The sequence below is a fragment of the Gallinula chloropus genome (assembly GCF_964237585.1).
Source record: "Gallinula chloropus genome assembly, chromosome: 18".
NCBI lineage: Eukaryota > Metazoa > Chordata > Aves > Gruiformes > Rallidae > Gallinula > Gallinula chloropus.
In genome coordinates this window covers 13,598,051-13,615,110 of record NC_140103.1, presented here as the reverse complement: position 1 = coordinate 13,615,110, position 17,060 = coordinate 13,598,051, and the positions used below count along the sequence as shown (strand labels likewise).

Here is a 17,060-nt window from a genome sequence, read left to right as displayed (position 1 = left end):
GTACGAGGACAATATGTCTCCTCTGAAGCCTCTGTGGCAGGGACATCAGCCATAGGCTAAGGGCCAAAGATCTCGTTTCTATCAGGCTTCTTTAGCATGGCCAGGAACTTTGGCCATGTGCACCACAGCCCATCCCACACTCCCCCAGGCCTGTGCCTGCTTCCCTGCAGGCTGCTGGCACCCAACGCCCTTCCCACCTGGTTCTCACCCCACACTGACAGCTCAGACTGCTGTCTCTCCCTGCTCACCAGCTGTTCCTGCAAGCACAAAGCCAGCAGCTCATCCACTCTTCCTCCAAGTTGTGTTCTGTACCTGTTGCAGTTCTGCATAGCTGGGTTCTGGTGGAGAAGGGGGAGCTGCAGAAAATGGCTCCTGCAAGAAGCAGCTGGAAGCTCTTTCCAGGCCCCAGAGAGTAAACATTGGCCGATTCAAGGCCAGAGGCTCTGCTGACCAGCGCCAAGCCCGTCAGCGATGGTCACAGCACCTCTGGGAATCACATTTAGGAGCAAAGATACCCCACAGCTGCATTTTGCCCCCAGAGAAGGGAGTGAGAAGATGTGAGGAGTGGTGCAGACATGAAGGCTGGTGAAGTGGGGGAAGGGGGCACCCCAGGTGCCAGAGAGAAAGATGCCCCTGCAGCCCCTGGAGAAACCCATGGGGGAGCGGGTGTCCCCCCACAGCCCGTGGAAAAGGCCCAGACCCCACCTGCAGTCCCTGGAGAGTTCCCACGCTGGAGCAGGGGGAGACACACAGGAGATGCTGTGAGCCACATTGGAGCAAGTCCCTGCCAGCACCTGCAGTCCATGGAGAGAGACAGAGACACAGAGATGAGCGAGGGACAGATCCGCACTGGGGCAGGTTTGCTGGGGGGTGGCTGGTGACCCCATGGAGGACTGGGACTGAGAGACATTCTGTGATTGATGACTGCACCCATAGCAGTGCCCCACACCTGGACAGCTGGGGAAGAGCTGAAGCCCTATGGGAAAGGACTCATGTTGGGGAAGTTGCTGAAGGACTGTCTGCCGTGGGTGCGACGGTGCAGCAGGGGAAGGGGGTGAGGAATGAATGTCCCCCCCAGCCAAGGAGGAAACCAACTTGTAAGGAACTGGCTGAAGCCCCCATTTCCCAGTCCCTGCCCCTCCCTGTGCCACAATGGGGGGGGAGAAGGGAGTGAAACCATGACTAGAGTGAAGTCTGTTAGGAAGGGAGGGGTGGGGGGAGGTGCTTTAAGATCTGGTTGCTCTTCTCATCACCCGACTCTGGTGTCACTGGGGGTGGGGTGCAGTGTCATCAATTAGATGGGGTTTTTAGTTGTGTGTTGAGCCCGTTTTCACCCATCACACTGACTGTGGGATGATCTCTTCCTGGCCTTGTCTCCACTCCTAATCCTCTCAATATCTATTTCTCCCCCTGCCCAGCTGCACAGGGCAGTGAGGGAGCGGCTTCGGGGGGCATCTGGCCTCCAGCCACCCCACAGGTCCTTATTTCTCTGGAGTTCTTCCCCTGTTTCTGGAAACTTCCTTGAACAGTGAGAGCCAAAGGCTCTGAGACAGGCTGGGTGCAGCCAAGTGTTTCAGCAGCGGGTGGAAGAGGAACCCCAAGTGCAGAGCAAAGGGAGAAGGGGGCTGGTTTAACTGGGACCTGGTTTAACTGGGACACAATCACAGCGCTCCCTCCCCCACCGTGGGGTGGGGAAAAAGGTCTAAAATGACTGGGAGCACTGGGGAGGCACTGGGAACTGTACTGGGAGAATTGTGGCACCACTGGGAGCAGTGGGGAGGCACTGGGAACTGTACCGAGAGAACTGGGGCACCACTGGGAGCAGTGGGGCAGCACTGGGAGAACTGGAGTGGCAATGGGAGCACTGGTGTGTGTCCTATGAGCTGTACTGGTAGTACTGGAGTAACACTTGGTGGGCTGGGATGAGCCAGGGAGCCAAACTGGGAGCACTGGTGCAGCACTGGGAGCTGGACTAGGAGTGCTGGGGATACAAGATGCTCCACTGGTGCAGAACTGGGAGCACTGGTGAGGCACTGGGACCACTAGGAGGAGCCAGGAAGTATCACTGGGAGCACTGAGGGCAACTGGGAGAACCCAGTACAGACAAGAAGCACAATTGGGGGAAATGGGGTGGAACTGGGAGCACTATGGTGAGTCAAGGAGCAACACTGGAAGGACTGGGGTGGCACTGGGGAAACTGGGAAGGGGAAGGGAGCTGCCCAGTACATGTAGGGAAACCTTTGGAAAACTGGGGCAGAACTGGGACCACGGGGAGGAGTCAGAGAGTAGGACTGGGAGCAGTGGGCTGGTACTGGGAGCACTGGTGTGTCACTGGGCATAATGGAAAAGCTGTACTGGAAAATACTGGAATCTGTACTGTGAGTACTTGAGCAGGACTGGGACCTGTTCCGGTCTGCACTAGGAGCACTGGTGTGAACTGGGAGCATTGGGGGCTGTACTGCTGTGGCACTGGCAGCTGTACTGGGAGCAATAGGTGAGCACTGGTGAGTTAGTTCTGGTAGACACTGGGAGTTGTAATGGGACTTGTAGCAGGAGCACAGGTGTGCACTGGGAGGTGAACTTGGGGCACTGGGATGTCGACTGGGAGCACTGGGAAGTGTGTTTGGAGCACTGGAAGTTTGGCTGGGAGCACTGGGAAGTGAACTTGGAACACTGGGAGGTGGACTGGGAGCACTGGAAGGTGAACTTGGAACACTGGGAGGTGAACTGGTAGCACTGGGAGGTGAACTGGGAGCACTGGAAGGTGTACTTGGGGCGCTGGGAGGTGGACTGTGAGCACTGGAAGGTGGACTGGGAGCACTGGGAGGTATAGTTGGAGCACATGGAGGTGGACTAGGAGCACTGGGAAGTGTACTTGGGGCACTGGGAGGTGTACGTGGATCACTGGGAGGTGGACCTTGGGCACTGGGAAGTGGACTGGGAGCACTGAGAGGTGCACTTGGGTCACTGGAAGGTGAACTTGGACCACTGGAAGGTGGACTTAGAGCACTGAGAGGTGAACTTGGAGCACTGGGACATGGACTGGGAGCACTGGGAGGTGTATTTGGGGCAGTGGCAGGTGGACTGGGAGCACTGGGAGGTGGACTGGGAACTCCCAGGTGTGGGACCCTGTAGTACATCTTCTGTGGGTCCTCCCAGGTGTCCCCTGTGGGACCACTGGATTCACATGTGGCCATGATGGACCTTCTTGGACCAGAGATGCAGCTGAGAGGCACCAAATCAGAAGATCCCTGGTGCTGACCAACCAACCAACCACCCACCCGACCAACCAACCCACCAACAAACCAACAAACCCACCAACCAACCAACAAACCCACCAACCAACCAACCAACCAACCAACCAACCAACCAACCAACCAACCAAAACACCAACCAAACAACCCACCAACCAACCAACAAACCCACCAACCAACCAACCAACCAACCAACCAACCAACCAACCAACCAACCAACCAACCAAAACACCAACCAAACAACCCACCAACCACCCACCCAACCCACCAAACAACCAACCCACCAAACAACCACCCAACCACCCAACCCACCAAACAACCACCCAACCACCCAATCCACCAAACAACCAACCAAACAACCAACCCACCAAACAACCACCCAACCCACCAAACAACCAACCAACCAAACAACCAACCACCCAGACCTACTGGACACACTATTTTTGATACAAGACAGGATGCCATTGGTCTTCTTGGCCACATGGGCACACTGCTGGTTCTTCACCCCTCCTCTGTGGACGCTGCCCCTGCAGTGCACCCACAGTGCTTCTCTGCCTTGGTCAGCAGCAACTCTGGCCTTGAATCAGCCAATATTTACACTTTGAGACCTGCAGAGAGCTTCTGGCTGCTTCTTACAGCAGCCATTTTCTGCAGCCCCCATCCTTTCCCAGCACCCAGCTACTCAAAACTGCGACACTCCACCCCTCACCTCTGTGAAACACATATATGAGAATTGTTCTTTAAATCCCCATCCCAACAGAAATTCTCTACAATTATTACACTACCCAGCTCTGTTCAGTCTGTTCTGCTCATTCCCTCAGCCAATTAGTGTCCTTATCTCAAATTCCTCGAGCCCCACATTGGGCGCCAAAAAGGACTGTGGTGGTTTGACTCTGGCTAGAGGCCAAATGCCCAGCAAGCCACTCACTCACTCCTCTTTTCAGCCTGAAAAAGGGAGAAAACATATATATTGGGAGGCTTAGGATTCGAGATAAGGACAGAGGGATCCTTTTCCAATTAGCACAATGGGCAAAACAGACTCAGCACAGAATAAAAGAAAGAAAAGTGATTTATTGCTACTACAGCTACACACCCAGTGAACCAGAGTCAGGTAATGAGAAGCGTGGCCAGGCTTTAAAGCACCTTCCCCCCTACCCCTCCCTTCTTAGCAGACTTAAACTTCATTCATGATTTTACTCCCTTCTTCCCCCACAACACAGCACAGGGAGGGGCAGGGAATGGGGAATGGGGGTTTTCAGTCCATTCCTACTGAGTTATCTTCCGTCATAACTGGGGGGGAGGGCATTCAACACACACCCCTATCCCCTGCAGCACTGTGGGGTCCCACCCACGGGAGACAGTCCTCCACAAACTTCTGCAGCGTGAGTCCTTTCTATCGGGGAGTCATCTCCTCACCACAGGACTCCCTTCCATGCGGTGCTGATGTTCGGGCCCACACTCCCCCAGCCTGGTCCCCTGCAAAGTCACAAGTCCCCTGGCAAACCTGCTGTGCTGTGGATCAATCTCTTCACAGGCCATAGATATCTCTGGTCCCCGTCCATATCCATGGGCTGTGAGGGGACACCCACTCCACCATGGTCTTCTCCACGGGCTGCAGGGGAATCTCTCTTTCTGGCACCCGGAGTGCCTCATTCTTCCCCACTTCTCTCCTTTGGGCCTGGCCTTGGTGTCCACGCAGCTTGTTACATCTCCTCACTCCCTTCTCCGGTGGCAAAATGCACCTGCCTGCAGTTTTCTTTCTCCTATAAGTGATTCCCAGATGTGCTGCGACCATCGCTGATTGGCTCAACCCTGGTCAGCAGCAGCTTTGGCCTTGAATCAGCTGATTTTTACAGTCTGGGGCCTGCAGAGAGCTTCTAGATGCTTTCTGCAGAAGCCATCTCAGCAGCACAGCTGCGCAAAACTGCTATACCAGGGTGCCTGGCAAATGAGGTCATAGGACACCAGTGTCCTGGAAAATCAGTGTCCCAAGAAACCATTGACCCAGGAAACCAGGCCTTAGAAACCAGGGGTGATGGAAACCAGGGTTCCGGGGAAACAGGTATGAACAGAAGAAAGGGGCACGGGAAACTGGGGGTGTGAGAAACCACTGGCACTGTGTGGAAGAGTGGCTACATGAGAAGCAAGGCCATGGCTCTATGGAGCAATTGTTCGAGCAGTCTCCTGTGTAACTTAATAGTACGAGTAGGCGTTGCACCATCCCGACGCAAATGATAGAGAGGAAGGTCAGTATTTTTGAGAGCGATGTTACACAGTGTCAAGAATTAGAAACAAGATGTATGTTTCAAGGATCTGCTGTTCCTGAGAAGGAGAAAGAAGCACCGTTCCCAGACCGCAAGATGAGTGATGTAACCTTTAACCAAGAACCAATCAAGTTGTAACAATTATAATAGGCATTAGTAACAATTAATATGGATTAACGATAGTATAACAGAAAGCCATTACCCATAATAAATCGAAGCCTGCTGATTACTCATATTGAGCGTGTCCTTGACTTCCCTCCATCGCAACAAAGAGGCAACAAATAGCGCCCGAACAGGGACCTCCTAGAAGAGGGCGAGTCCGGATCTGATAGCAGGTGACTACGGCCATGGTTCCACGGAGAGTGAATGAGGTTCCGGTCCTGTGCAGCCCAGGAGGCGCAAAAGAAAAGGTAGCTTTGTATCTCCAGGGCGGATCAACTACCTTGGCGCCCAGGCGACCGTATAAGACGGGTCCTGCCGGCCACGCACCGCCAGAGTCTGCCCAAAAAGGCTGCTACAGCGCGCTGAGTTAAATGGCTGACAGACAAGCGGTGTATGATTTATGCTTTTTAGAAAAGCGTAATACTCCTGGTATAGGTTGTAAGAGAGAGCTCCCGGGACTTTTAGTGAAGAAACCTGATAACAAGCCTTGAGAGTGCATTTGATTTACCTACTTGGGAAGCTGTTGGAGCTCAAATCCTTGACGAACCCTCAGTTTAGGTGAAACAAACCTAAGTCATTAATAACTCTCTGGAAATTAAGTAAAAGGACTTTAGTGAAATGCATTGCTGCTACTTCAGCCTTTTCAGCTTTAGCACCAGTTCTGGGTTCTACAGAACCGATTTTAAAAGGGAAAAAATTTACTATGGAGAATGTGTTTTGGTTTTGGGTGCTCTATCACCTACCCCAGTTACTATGCTAAGTAATAATGCCGTGTTATCAGAGCAAAGTGATAAATCTGTCAGAACTGACCAGGAAGGGGAGCGAGTAGTGCACATAAATCTGCCATGGCCTGCGCCCCCCCCCCCCCCCCCCCCCCACTATACCTTTGGAAGGAAAAACGTGGAAACAAACATACAACTGACTGCCTTTAATATCTGTTCACCTCTAACTTTTACTGAGCCTAAAACACCCCATGATGCAGTCGAGAATGTTAACTGCCATCAACAACTTCAGCCTGTCCGTGAAAAGCTGGAAAAAAGCAGAGCTGGCAATGGCGTGCCCTACTGGGAAAGGGTTTGCAGAACTGCCCACCCAGCCACCCGAAAATTACTGAAATAAAATCTACCTACATGAAGAATCACCAACTAAGGCACAGAGCAGTGTTGCCCACATGGACAAGGAACCTAAGCACAGGGACAAGAATCCTACGGAGATGGACACATCACCCACACCTCCCGACGAACTCACCAATACATCACTGTCTCCTGACGCCTGAGACACTCTGCAGAGACTGCTCGTCACAGCCTGGGTACGTAAGGTGGCGTCAGAACGGGAAAAAGGGTTACATCAGGGTATTTGGATTCCTACTCAGTTGCGGAACTTACTGGGGAAAAGTTTACATGGGAATGAGCGGGTGGTGGAGAGAGTGAATAGTGGGCCGGTGGGAGGTGGACGGAAAAGGGAGACCATGCGGCAGGTCCTGGTGTTCTGCCAGGTCCAAGTGCTCACCCAGGGCTCGGCCCTGGTGACTGTTGGGGTCGCGCTGTGGTTCACAGCATGGGGAGGAGCGTGCTGCGGGCAGCAGCTCAGACCAGTGAGAGCATGCTGCGCATCCCAGTGCCTTGCCATAATTGCCATAGAACTGGGAGAACTCACTCGCATCCTGCAATGTTGCTTGTCTGATGGGTTGGTTTGCAGCGTTCACGGATTTAGCCAACTGAGAGCAAGGCTGGTTACGTAGCAATGAAAATGGAAAATAACGGGAATTAGAAGAAATACAAGCCTCACCTCAGCAGCTGGAGTTACAGGCAGTTGTAAAAGTGTTTGCAAAGTGAAAAGCCATAGTGTGTGATTAATTGTATGTGGTAGGAGTAGTTACCTGAATGAAACGAGCATTATTGAGAAGAATTTTAGATAAGAGATTATGTAAGGTTGGTTTTTTTGGTTTTTTTTTTTTTTAAGGAACTGTGGCTGGATTGTACAGTCATGCCTGGACTGTCGACAGTTTGCTAGTGGCCTTGTCCCTGGTGCGAGTCCTTGTGTCACAGGCCCACTAGAAGTTTGGCAAACGGACATTACACACGTCCCCGAATTTGGTTCGCAAAAGTATGTTGGTGTTCGTATAGAGTAGGTGTAAAAGGAAGTTTAAAAGGGGTCAAAGAATGTCAATGTCAGGTGTTGGTAAAAAAATGAAATAAAGGTGTTGCATGAGAGAAAAGATCTGTCAAGACTGAAGTAGGTGGAACACAAAATTGGGGGAAAAATCATAGAATCATAGAACACCTCCAGGGACAGGGAATCCACTACCTCTCTGGGCAGCCTGTTCCAGCACCTCACCACTCTTTCTGTAAAAAACTTGCCCCTAATATCTAATCTAAACCTTCCCTCCTTTAGCTTTAGTCCATTCCCCCTTGTCCTGCCATTATCTGCTCTTTTAAAAAGTTGAATCCCCTCCTGCCTATAAGCTCCCTTCAGGTACTGGAAGGCTGCAATCAGGTCCCCCCACAGCCTTCTCTTCTCCAGGCTGAACAAGCCCAGTTCCCTCAGCCTCTCTTTGTAGGGCAGGTGCTACAGCCCTCTAATCATCCTTGTGGCCCTCCTCTGAACCCTCTCCAACAGTTCCACATCCTTCTTGTATTGCGGGCCCCAGATCTGGACACAGGACTCCAGATGGGGCCTGACGAGGGCAGAGTAGAGAGGGACAATCCCCTCCCTGTCCCTGCTGGCCACTCCTCTCCTGATGGAGCCCAGGATACCATTGACCTTGAGAGCTGCAAGAGCACACTGCTGGCTCATGTCAAGCTTCTCATCCACCACAATCCCCAAGTCCTTCTCAGCAGGGCTGCTCTCAAGAAGCTCTTCTCCCAGTCTGTATCTGTGTCTGGGATTCTTCCGTCAAAAAATGAGTGGCCTCCCAAAAGAATAAAGCATTACAGGCTGGCCACATGGAATCCTAATGAATTGATAACAGGGGCATGGGAACCAATTTATAACCTGAACTGTGTAGTTCGCATGCAAGCAATTTTGGAAATAATTTCCAACAAAACTGCCAATGCTACAGATCTCCTGAATCAACAATCTGGAGAGATGTGTGCTGCGATCCTGCAACGCCGCCTGGTTTTGGATGAGGTATTGGTCAAAGAGGGAGAAGTATGTGGCAAATTAAGTATTTCCACCGTGTCTGATCCTATGGATCCAAACTGTGGTGAACCGCATGCAAGCAGTTACTGTGACAGAATAAAACATCAGGTTTGTGAAACCAACAAAACAAGTAACTGTTAGGATCTAATAACCCCATCCCTTCTCTGTCTGCTATGAAGTTATTAGTCACGTGGTGTAGCAACTTTCTCCCCCTTTCCCGTTTTTGTCTAATAGTATTTATATATAGAAACTCTTGGTTAGCTGAACAAAACTGAACTGTATTGGTGTACACACCTGTAACAACAATAGAAACCAGCCACAACCAAAACCAAAACCAAAATAACAACAACTCCTAACAGTGCATAACATTCTATCAAACGGCATCATTCACACATCACTGTATCATCTGCATCCCTATGTTGAGAAGCATGGGTCCTGTGCCAAGAAGTAAAGCAATAACAGAACAGGAAAACTTTGATTCTTTCTAAACCAAGTATCTGAGTTTGAAGAGACCTCTCAGTCTCAGTAACACCCACCTCTCTGGTTGCTCCGGGAGGTGAAACTGCACTTGTTGGGTAAGCTGTGACGAACTGAAAGTCTAATGGCAGGGGAACAATACACCACTATAGCCATAGCAAGGACATTGTCCCTACTGCCTGGCTATAGTCCTGTAGAAAGGAAACCTTACCACTCCTGGAGTTGAAGGACGAGATTCGGGGGAGGGATTTGGGGTCTCATTTTCTGCTGCTCCAGGGCTTGTTCACTTAACTGTGTGCTCTTGGAAATGCACATGCGCAGTTTTCCCTCACCACCTCCCCACAGAAAGTACTAGAAAAGGAATCCAGTGAACCCAGTAGTTCCACCATGGTGATGGTGCATGGCAACAAAGAAGACTCCAGCCAGTTTTGACCAGGCCTGAAGACCCACCTAAAGCTTCATTTGCTAAGTAATGGGTGACGGGGTGGGAAAACTGTGGACTTGCATCTCAACATTGCTGAAATATTGCCTTAAGACGCTTGTAAAGGGTTAAGGAAGACTTGCTAACGGGATGGCTTGAAGTGCCACAGTGGTGACCTCCCATAAACGATGCCTCGCTTGAACGACTCTGCCTCACTGATAAAGAAGAAACACCAATTGACACATAAGTTTGAGTCTAACACCCTATTTTAAGTAAATTAGACACTCAAGGACTATGTGCTCTGTGGAAATACAATGTCTTCTTTGACAAGTTCCAGTACTCCCCTCCTCCTTATCTGTTCGATGAATTTCTTGCTTGTCTCTAATTGGTCACAAATGCAGGCAAAGCATTTCATTGTAACTAGTTAAAGCTCCCCCTTGTCCTTGAAGGTATACAAAACCTGCTGAAACCAAACCTGTAGTTTGGATCAGAGTAAAGGGGTAACAGAGTCTGCGCAAGACAGAAGGTTACTTGCGGTGAAAAAGAGGAACCACCTGACTTCATCCCCACGACCCTAAACGACCACCACCAAACAGCAGTGCGCAGGCGCAGTGGGGAGGAGTTGATGGAAATCACTTCTTGGAACTCATTTTAATATGAAGTGGGACAGGTTATTAATATGTACAGGGGTATGAGGTAACCTAATGATTTTTGAGCAAGGATATGGTATGAAAGTGCTACAAACTCTGACCAAAGGTGTGCCTACTTTGTTAGGTCACCCACTCTTGCAAGAATGTATAATAAATTACTGTTTCATTTACATGTCTACCTCAAGTTCTTTCTTAGGACCAAAGACATTTCTAACAGCCTGGAATGCCAGGGGGTTTTCAGCTGCAAAACCACTTCCAAGGACACAGAACGCAAAGGACACACATGGAAACTGGATTTTCTTTTATTTTTGGGGGTCGTTTGAGAGCCAGTGTTCAATGTCATGAAGACAGGAGCAGGCTGATGCACTGTTCAGTTGTGTAAAAACACCCCTTGCAGCCTGGCAAAGGCAAGTCCCAGCGCTGCAGAGAGCAGCAGTCAGAACAGAGGTCGAGTCATCACTGTTTCCTCAAGAGAAATGTCCAGATGAGGATCTGGACAGGTCACACACAAAAGAAAGAGGTGGTGTGTGGTACTATGGGCTATTTGCCAACGTATGGCACCCACTGATGATAAAAGCTTCCTTCTGGCATTCCCAAACCTGCTCCACTGTGCTTCTTGTCCAGGGACACATGAAAAATGCTCCGTTAAAAGAGCAGCCCTGGGCCTGTGTTGCCCACGGGCAGAGGGGGAAAGCAGCAGCTCCTACCTAATGGTACAGCAAGTCCAGAGCCGTCCAGGCAGTGAGCCAGTCCAGAGGGGCTGGAGAAGCCCTGACAAAGGGTGCTGCTCAGTACTGCAGAGGAAGGCAAAAACCCCCGGGGACCAGTGCCAATCCACCCCAGGGGAAAATTCCTTCCTGACCCCAGCAGCAGAGCTGGCGATCGGCTGTTCCCTGAGCATGTGAGCAAGACCAGCTCCCTCCTGTGTGGCCATGCACAGGGCACGGCTGCCTGGCATCCTTGACATCTCCTTGGCCACCCAGCTCATAAGCTGCCCACCACCACAAACCGTGTCCTGGACACCTGGTGCTCTTCCTGGGCTGTAATTTGGCTGATTTTAGCAGCCAGAGCCTGGATGAAAGCCAAGGGGTAAATGGAGTCATAGGTTGGGGTGGGTGGATCCAAGAGACCACAATTGAAACCAGGCAGGCTTTGAAAAGCAAGTGAGGAGAATTAACTCTTTTGTGGTGGAAAGGTTGGTCATTCTCAGATCCGGAGTGTTTGACTTTGTGCACTGAGCATTAATGTTTTAATAATATTATTAATAATGCTAATGTATTAATAACAAAAGGAGGGCCAGGGAGAATCTCCCACCTTTATTGTATTTTACAAACAAATGGTACGAGGGTGGAATAATGTTCCTGGCCTGAAACCTCCCCAGGCAGCCAACTGGCAGCCTCAGTAGCCTTGAGGCTCAGGGCTTGTCTAGCATAGGGAACGGTCGTAACATTGCCTGATGTCATTTTCCATCTCTACCAGTGTCAATACTGGAAACTGCTAAATGTCCAGCAATAGCTCCCAAAAAAAAGGAGTGAAGGTTCAAAAATGTTCCTTGTCTGGAAACTCCAAAGGCAGCCCACTTAGAAGCCCCAGTAAGCTTGGGGTTCAAGGCTTTGGAGCACAAGGTAACTCCCCTAACTGTGCTTGGTGTCATTTTCAAGCTCTACCAGCATCTACCTCTGAACATGCTTAAGGTACAGCAACAGCTCACCAACTAAATGTGTGAGGGTTGAAAGCTATTCCTGGCCTGAAACCTCCCCAGGTAGACTAAAGGCAGCTCCAGTAACCGTGGGGCTCAGTGCTTTGATATACAATGGAATATTCCTAAAAGTACTTGCTGTCATTTTCTACCTCTACAAGCATCTACCTTAGAACATGCTAAACATCCAGCAATATATCCCAAACAAAAGCTGTGAGGGATGAAAGATGTTCCTGGCCTGAAACCTCCACAGAAAAAGGTGGCAGCCCCAGTAACCTTGGAGCTCAGGGCATTCCCAGACAGGGAACGGTACTAACAGGGCCTGACGTCATTTTATGGCTCTACCAGAATCCACATTCAGAAATTCTAAACATACAGCAAGAGCACCACATCAGAAGGTGCACGGGCTGAAAAATGTTCCTGTCCTGATACCTCCCCAAGTGCCACAGTACTAGCACCATTGAGCTTGGAGCTCAGGGCATTCCCAGCCACAGGAATGGTCCTAAAAATGCCTGATGTCATTTCCGAGCTCTACCATAATCAACATTCGAAGATGCTAAATGTCCAGCAATAGAGTCCTTTAACACCTCTTGCTGTCATTTTGTTTAATGCACCACAACTTTGAAGAGCCATCTGCAAGGAGATGTGAACTGTTAAGAAAATGGAGCTTCACATCAAACAGACCTTGAGAAACTCTGGGATTTCAGGAACAGACACATCAAGAAGATTTCCAACCAGGAGAGTTCTTCTCCTGCTGACCTTATGGAATGGGTGGGGTGGAATTCATTTTAGTGTCGGTGTCCCCTATAGTTCTGTGGTTTGGATTTGTAAGCAAAAATGTCTAAATAAATGGGATTTGTTCCTTGCTGAGCAGGGCTTGCACAGCATCAAGGGCTTTTGTCTAATTCTGCTCCAGAAATGAGTCAGCTGGGAGTGCACAAGTACCTGCAAGGGGACAGAACAGGCCCAGCTGACCATAACTGACCAAGGGGATTATCCATACTGTATGACCACAGGAGTGAGCCCAATGTTGTGTTGCACTTGTAATCTACAAAGGTGGCCTGGTTTAACCCAGGATGGATTTTCTTTCTAAAGAGAGTGGAATGCTGTGTTTGGGGGATTAGGTGAGAGCAGTGCTGGTAACACAGGGATGGTTTAGTTGTTTCCCAGAGGTCAAGGACTTTTCAGTTGTTCATGCTGCACTGCTAAGGAGAAGGTGGGGACACCCAGGGAGCTGGGAGGGGACAGAACCAGGACAGGTGACCAAAGTGGTAAAGAGGGAATTCCATGCCAATTACATCATGGCCACATGATGAAAGAGGTGGGTGGGGGGAGGATAGTACAGATAGAGGACATGTGGTTTTGGGGACTGTCCAGCTTCAGGAAACCTCTGAGTTGTATGGTCTGAGCTGTGCAGTTTAGTGAGAAACTGCTTTGTGCATCACTTATTTTGTGTATTTTGCTACAAAGTCCTATTGTTCTTGTTTCTCTCTCTCTCTGCTGTCCCAGTAAACTCTTTTTATCCTGATCCGTGAGGTTTGGGGTACTTTTGGTTTCCTTTTGCCCCTCTTCCCCCACCGCCAATCTTTCTGCACCCCCTCGTAGAGAGAAAATGTCTGGATGGTGCTCAGCTCTTGGCTGCTGCAAAAAAGACCAAAGGTTCCAGCACAACAAACACACATCAAGGCAGCTCAGACAAGATGAGTGGAGAACCAGACACAAGGAGAAGAATTTGGGCATTCCAGGGGATGCTGAAGCAGTCAGAGGTGCTGAACTGGAATCTGGCCATGAGCACACTGGGCTGCACTGGGAGGAGTGTGGCCACGCAGACAATTAGAGGTCTTATGTGGAGAGGCTGAGAGACAAAGCTTCTTCAGCCTTGGGAAGGAGAGACTTAGGGAAGCCCTCTTTGTGCTATGTGGAAAGAAGATAGGAGAGGAAATTCACCAATTCTGCAGCTTTGAAGGTCAGAGTGGCTGTGAGGATAAAGAAATGTCATTCTGAGGGTAGTGCTGTGGTGCAAAACGTCACTCAGAGGAAGTGTGGATGAACCAGTGCTTTTGTGCTTGTGGGAACAGCTGCTGAGGAGGGAGACACAGAGGTAGAGGCTGGGACATCGTGGGGTGAGATCAAGGTGGGGAAGGGCATATAGTGCCACAGCCTGAAGGGAAACAGGCAGAGGTGTGGGGCAGTGTGGGATGGGCTGTGGTGCAGATGGCCAAGGGTGCTGGTGAGGCTGAAAGGGCCTGAGAAATGAGGTCTTTGCCCGCTTGGCTATGGCTGAGGTCCCAGGCAAGAAGCATCAGAGGTAAGGTACAGGATCTCCCTGCCCAGGGGCTGGGGGTCAGCGCTTGGCATTTCTGCTTCATCAGACCAAGCCAGGGTGTCCTCAGCATCAGAGCTGCCTGTGCTTTGCCTGTGTTTGACCCATGGCCTCCAGTTGTCTGCTCTAAGGAGCACTTGGGGAGGCTTTGTCAGGAATGGCTCGAGTGGGGCCTGTTAATGCTTCAGGGTACTTCTCCATTACTGCTGATGTAACTTTTAGAGAGGTTTCTTCACTCTCCTCTTGGTAGCTGAGGACTCAGAAGAAAAGACACTATGGGGTTCATAAAATATATAGATAACCCTTAGAAGCAACTCTCTTCAAGTGATCTAAAAACTCAGGACTTCTACAGTTACTTGGATGTCAGTAAGGTCCTTAGTGATGAAGATTTAAAGGAATTTCTCATGAAGGACCTTTTTCAGTCACAGGTATTTTCTGTCACAGCTCAGTTGGTAGAAGAAGTGACAGCAGCATTCTGGGATGGATATCGGTCTCCTAAGGAGATCTGGACAGGCAGGAAAAGCAGTCTCTTGAGATCTAACCCTGTCTGGAGAGACTTGCTCTTCCCCAAGACCAGCAGTTCCCTCACTGGCTTCCTGGGACTCCCGACACTTTTCCTTGCATCATCTCTGCTCACAGGCACAGACAGATTTCTCTGACAACAAACAGCAGTTACACATGACACAGTTTAATAACCATGACATCTCTCTCCTCAGCTGCCTGCTACGGCCAAGCAGCGTGTGAAGGGGGTCAGCTTTCAGAGGAGATTCTCTCCCAGAACAGATTTAACCAGATACATAGAAAGGTCACTTATCACACATTGAACTTGTGACAGAGCAGTTCATTAGACTTCTGAAAGATGGGACTATTTCTAACCCTCTGAATACAAAGCAGACCCCAGAGAGAGCTGATCAGCATCTGGTCTCTGGAAAAGATCAACATAGGCTTTGCCGTATCAGGAGAGGTGGAAACACCTGAATGTTGAGGGAGATGAAAGAGACAGACATGCAGCAATGGAGGTACAGGAGAAGGTGAGTATTTCTTCCACTGCCATCGGTGCACTCCCTGGAAATTCCCATTCTGTCCTGGTGGGAAAGCATTGCCATTTCAGACAAGTAGTCAAGTGAGTGAACTAATGAAAATGTGCATGTAATTTTAAATAGAAATGCAAGAAAGAGAAATAGAAGCAAAAAATAGGAAAAAAAATATTTGTAGCCCTCTCCATGATCAAAGCTTGTTTTTCTGCAGTGTCTGGATCACACAAGACCAGGAGATACAACATTAGGAATGGAATGAATCTGGTCCATCTTATTACAGCTTAGACAAACTAGAAGGAAAAATAAAACAAAAACACCTACTAAAACCAGACTGGTCCTAACGTGAGTTCCATGGCCAGTGATATGATGAAGAATATTACCAGTTTCTTGCTGCTTAGAAACAGCCTGTCATCAGTTTCCACATGGCATCCTTGAGCTCCTGGTTCCTTATGCTGTAGATGAGGGGGTTCACTGCCAGTGGAAACACCGAGTAAAGAAATGACACAACCAGGTTCAGAAATAGGGAGGATAGGGAGGGGGGCTTCAGGTTGGCAAACATGTCAATGCTTAGAAACAGAGAGACCACAGCAAGGTGAGGGAGGCAGGTGGAAAAGGCTTTGTGCCGTCCCTGCTGCGAGGGGATCCTCAGCACAGCCCTGAAGATCTGCACATAGGACACCACAATGAACACAAAACACCCAAAAGCTAAACAGACACCGACCACAATGACTGCAGTTTCCCTGAGGTAGGCATGTGAGCAGGAGAGCTTGAGGATCTGGGGGATTTCACAGAAGAACTGGTCAACAGCATTGCCATGGCAGAGGGGCAGTGAAAATGTATTGGCTGTGTGCAGCACAGAATTGAGAAACCCACTGGCCCAGGCAGCTGCTGCCATGTAGACACAAGCTCTGCTGCCCAGGAGGGTCCCGTAGTGCAGGGGGTGGCAGATGGCAACGTAGCGGTCATAGGCCATGACAGTGAGAAGACAGAACTCTGTTGTGATCAAAAATACAAAGAAAAAGAGTTGAGCCAGACATCCTGTGTAGGAAATGGCCCTGGTGTCCCACAAGGAATTTGCCATGGATTTGGGAACAGTGGTGGAAATGCAGCCAAGGTCAATAACAGAGAGGTTGAGGAGAAAGAAGTACATGGGGGTGTGGAGGTGGTGGTCACAGGCTATGGTGATGATGATGAGGCCATTGCCCAGGAGAGCAGCCAGGTAGATGCCCAGGAAGAGGCAGAAGTGCAGGAGCTGCAGCTCCCGTGTTTCTGCAAAGGCCAGGAGGAGGAACTGGCTGATGGAGCTGCTGTTGGACATCTGCTGCTGTCAAGTGTGGAGACCTGTCCAAGGAGGAAAAGGCACAGTGAGAATTTAGGGAACTCTTCCTTGATGAAAATCTCTTCCAATTCCTAGGGAATACCCTCAGGTTGACTCTTTGGATTGAGGAAGACTTTTGTCAGGTCCCTTTTGGGAGCTCAGCTTTGTTCGGGCTCCAGCATGCCACTGCTAGGAGCAGGGTCAGCTGTGGGCTCTGGAGAACCCAGTCCTGCCTTGCAGCAGTCAGTAAATAGAAGGATGGTGTGACGTCAGACTAAATTCCCTGTGGATAGGAATGAGCTTTTCAGCACTGT

The 17,060-nt window shown here is 49.9% G+C and overlaps 1 protein-coding gene across 1 annotated transcript; it reads right to left on the bottom strand.

The window, feature by feature from the left end:
* Positions 1-5,716: 5,716 nt before the first annotated feature.
* On the bottom strand, positions 5,717-16,746 carry LOC311198782 (olfactory receptor 14A16-like; the record flags this gene model as incomplete). Its single annotated transcript, XM_084272783.1, has 4 exons — positions 5,717-5,821; positions 6,929-6,985; positions 7,190-7,252; positions 15,916-16,746. The coding sequence occupies 4 exons, from the start codon at positions 16,744-16,746 to the stop codon at positions 5,717-5,719; spliced, it is 1,056 nt and encodes a 351-aa protein (XP_084128909.1).
* Between the last annotated feature and the right edge of the window lie 314 nt (positions 16,747-17,060).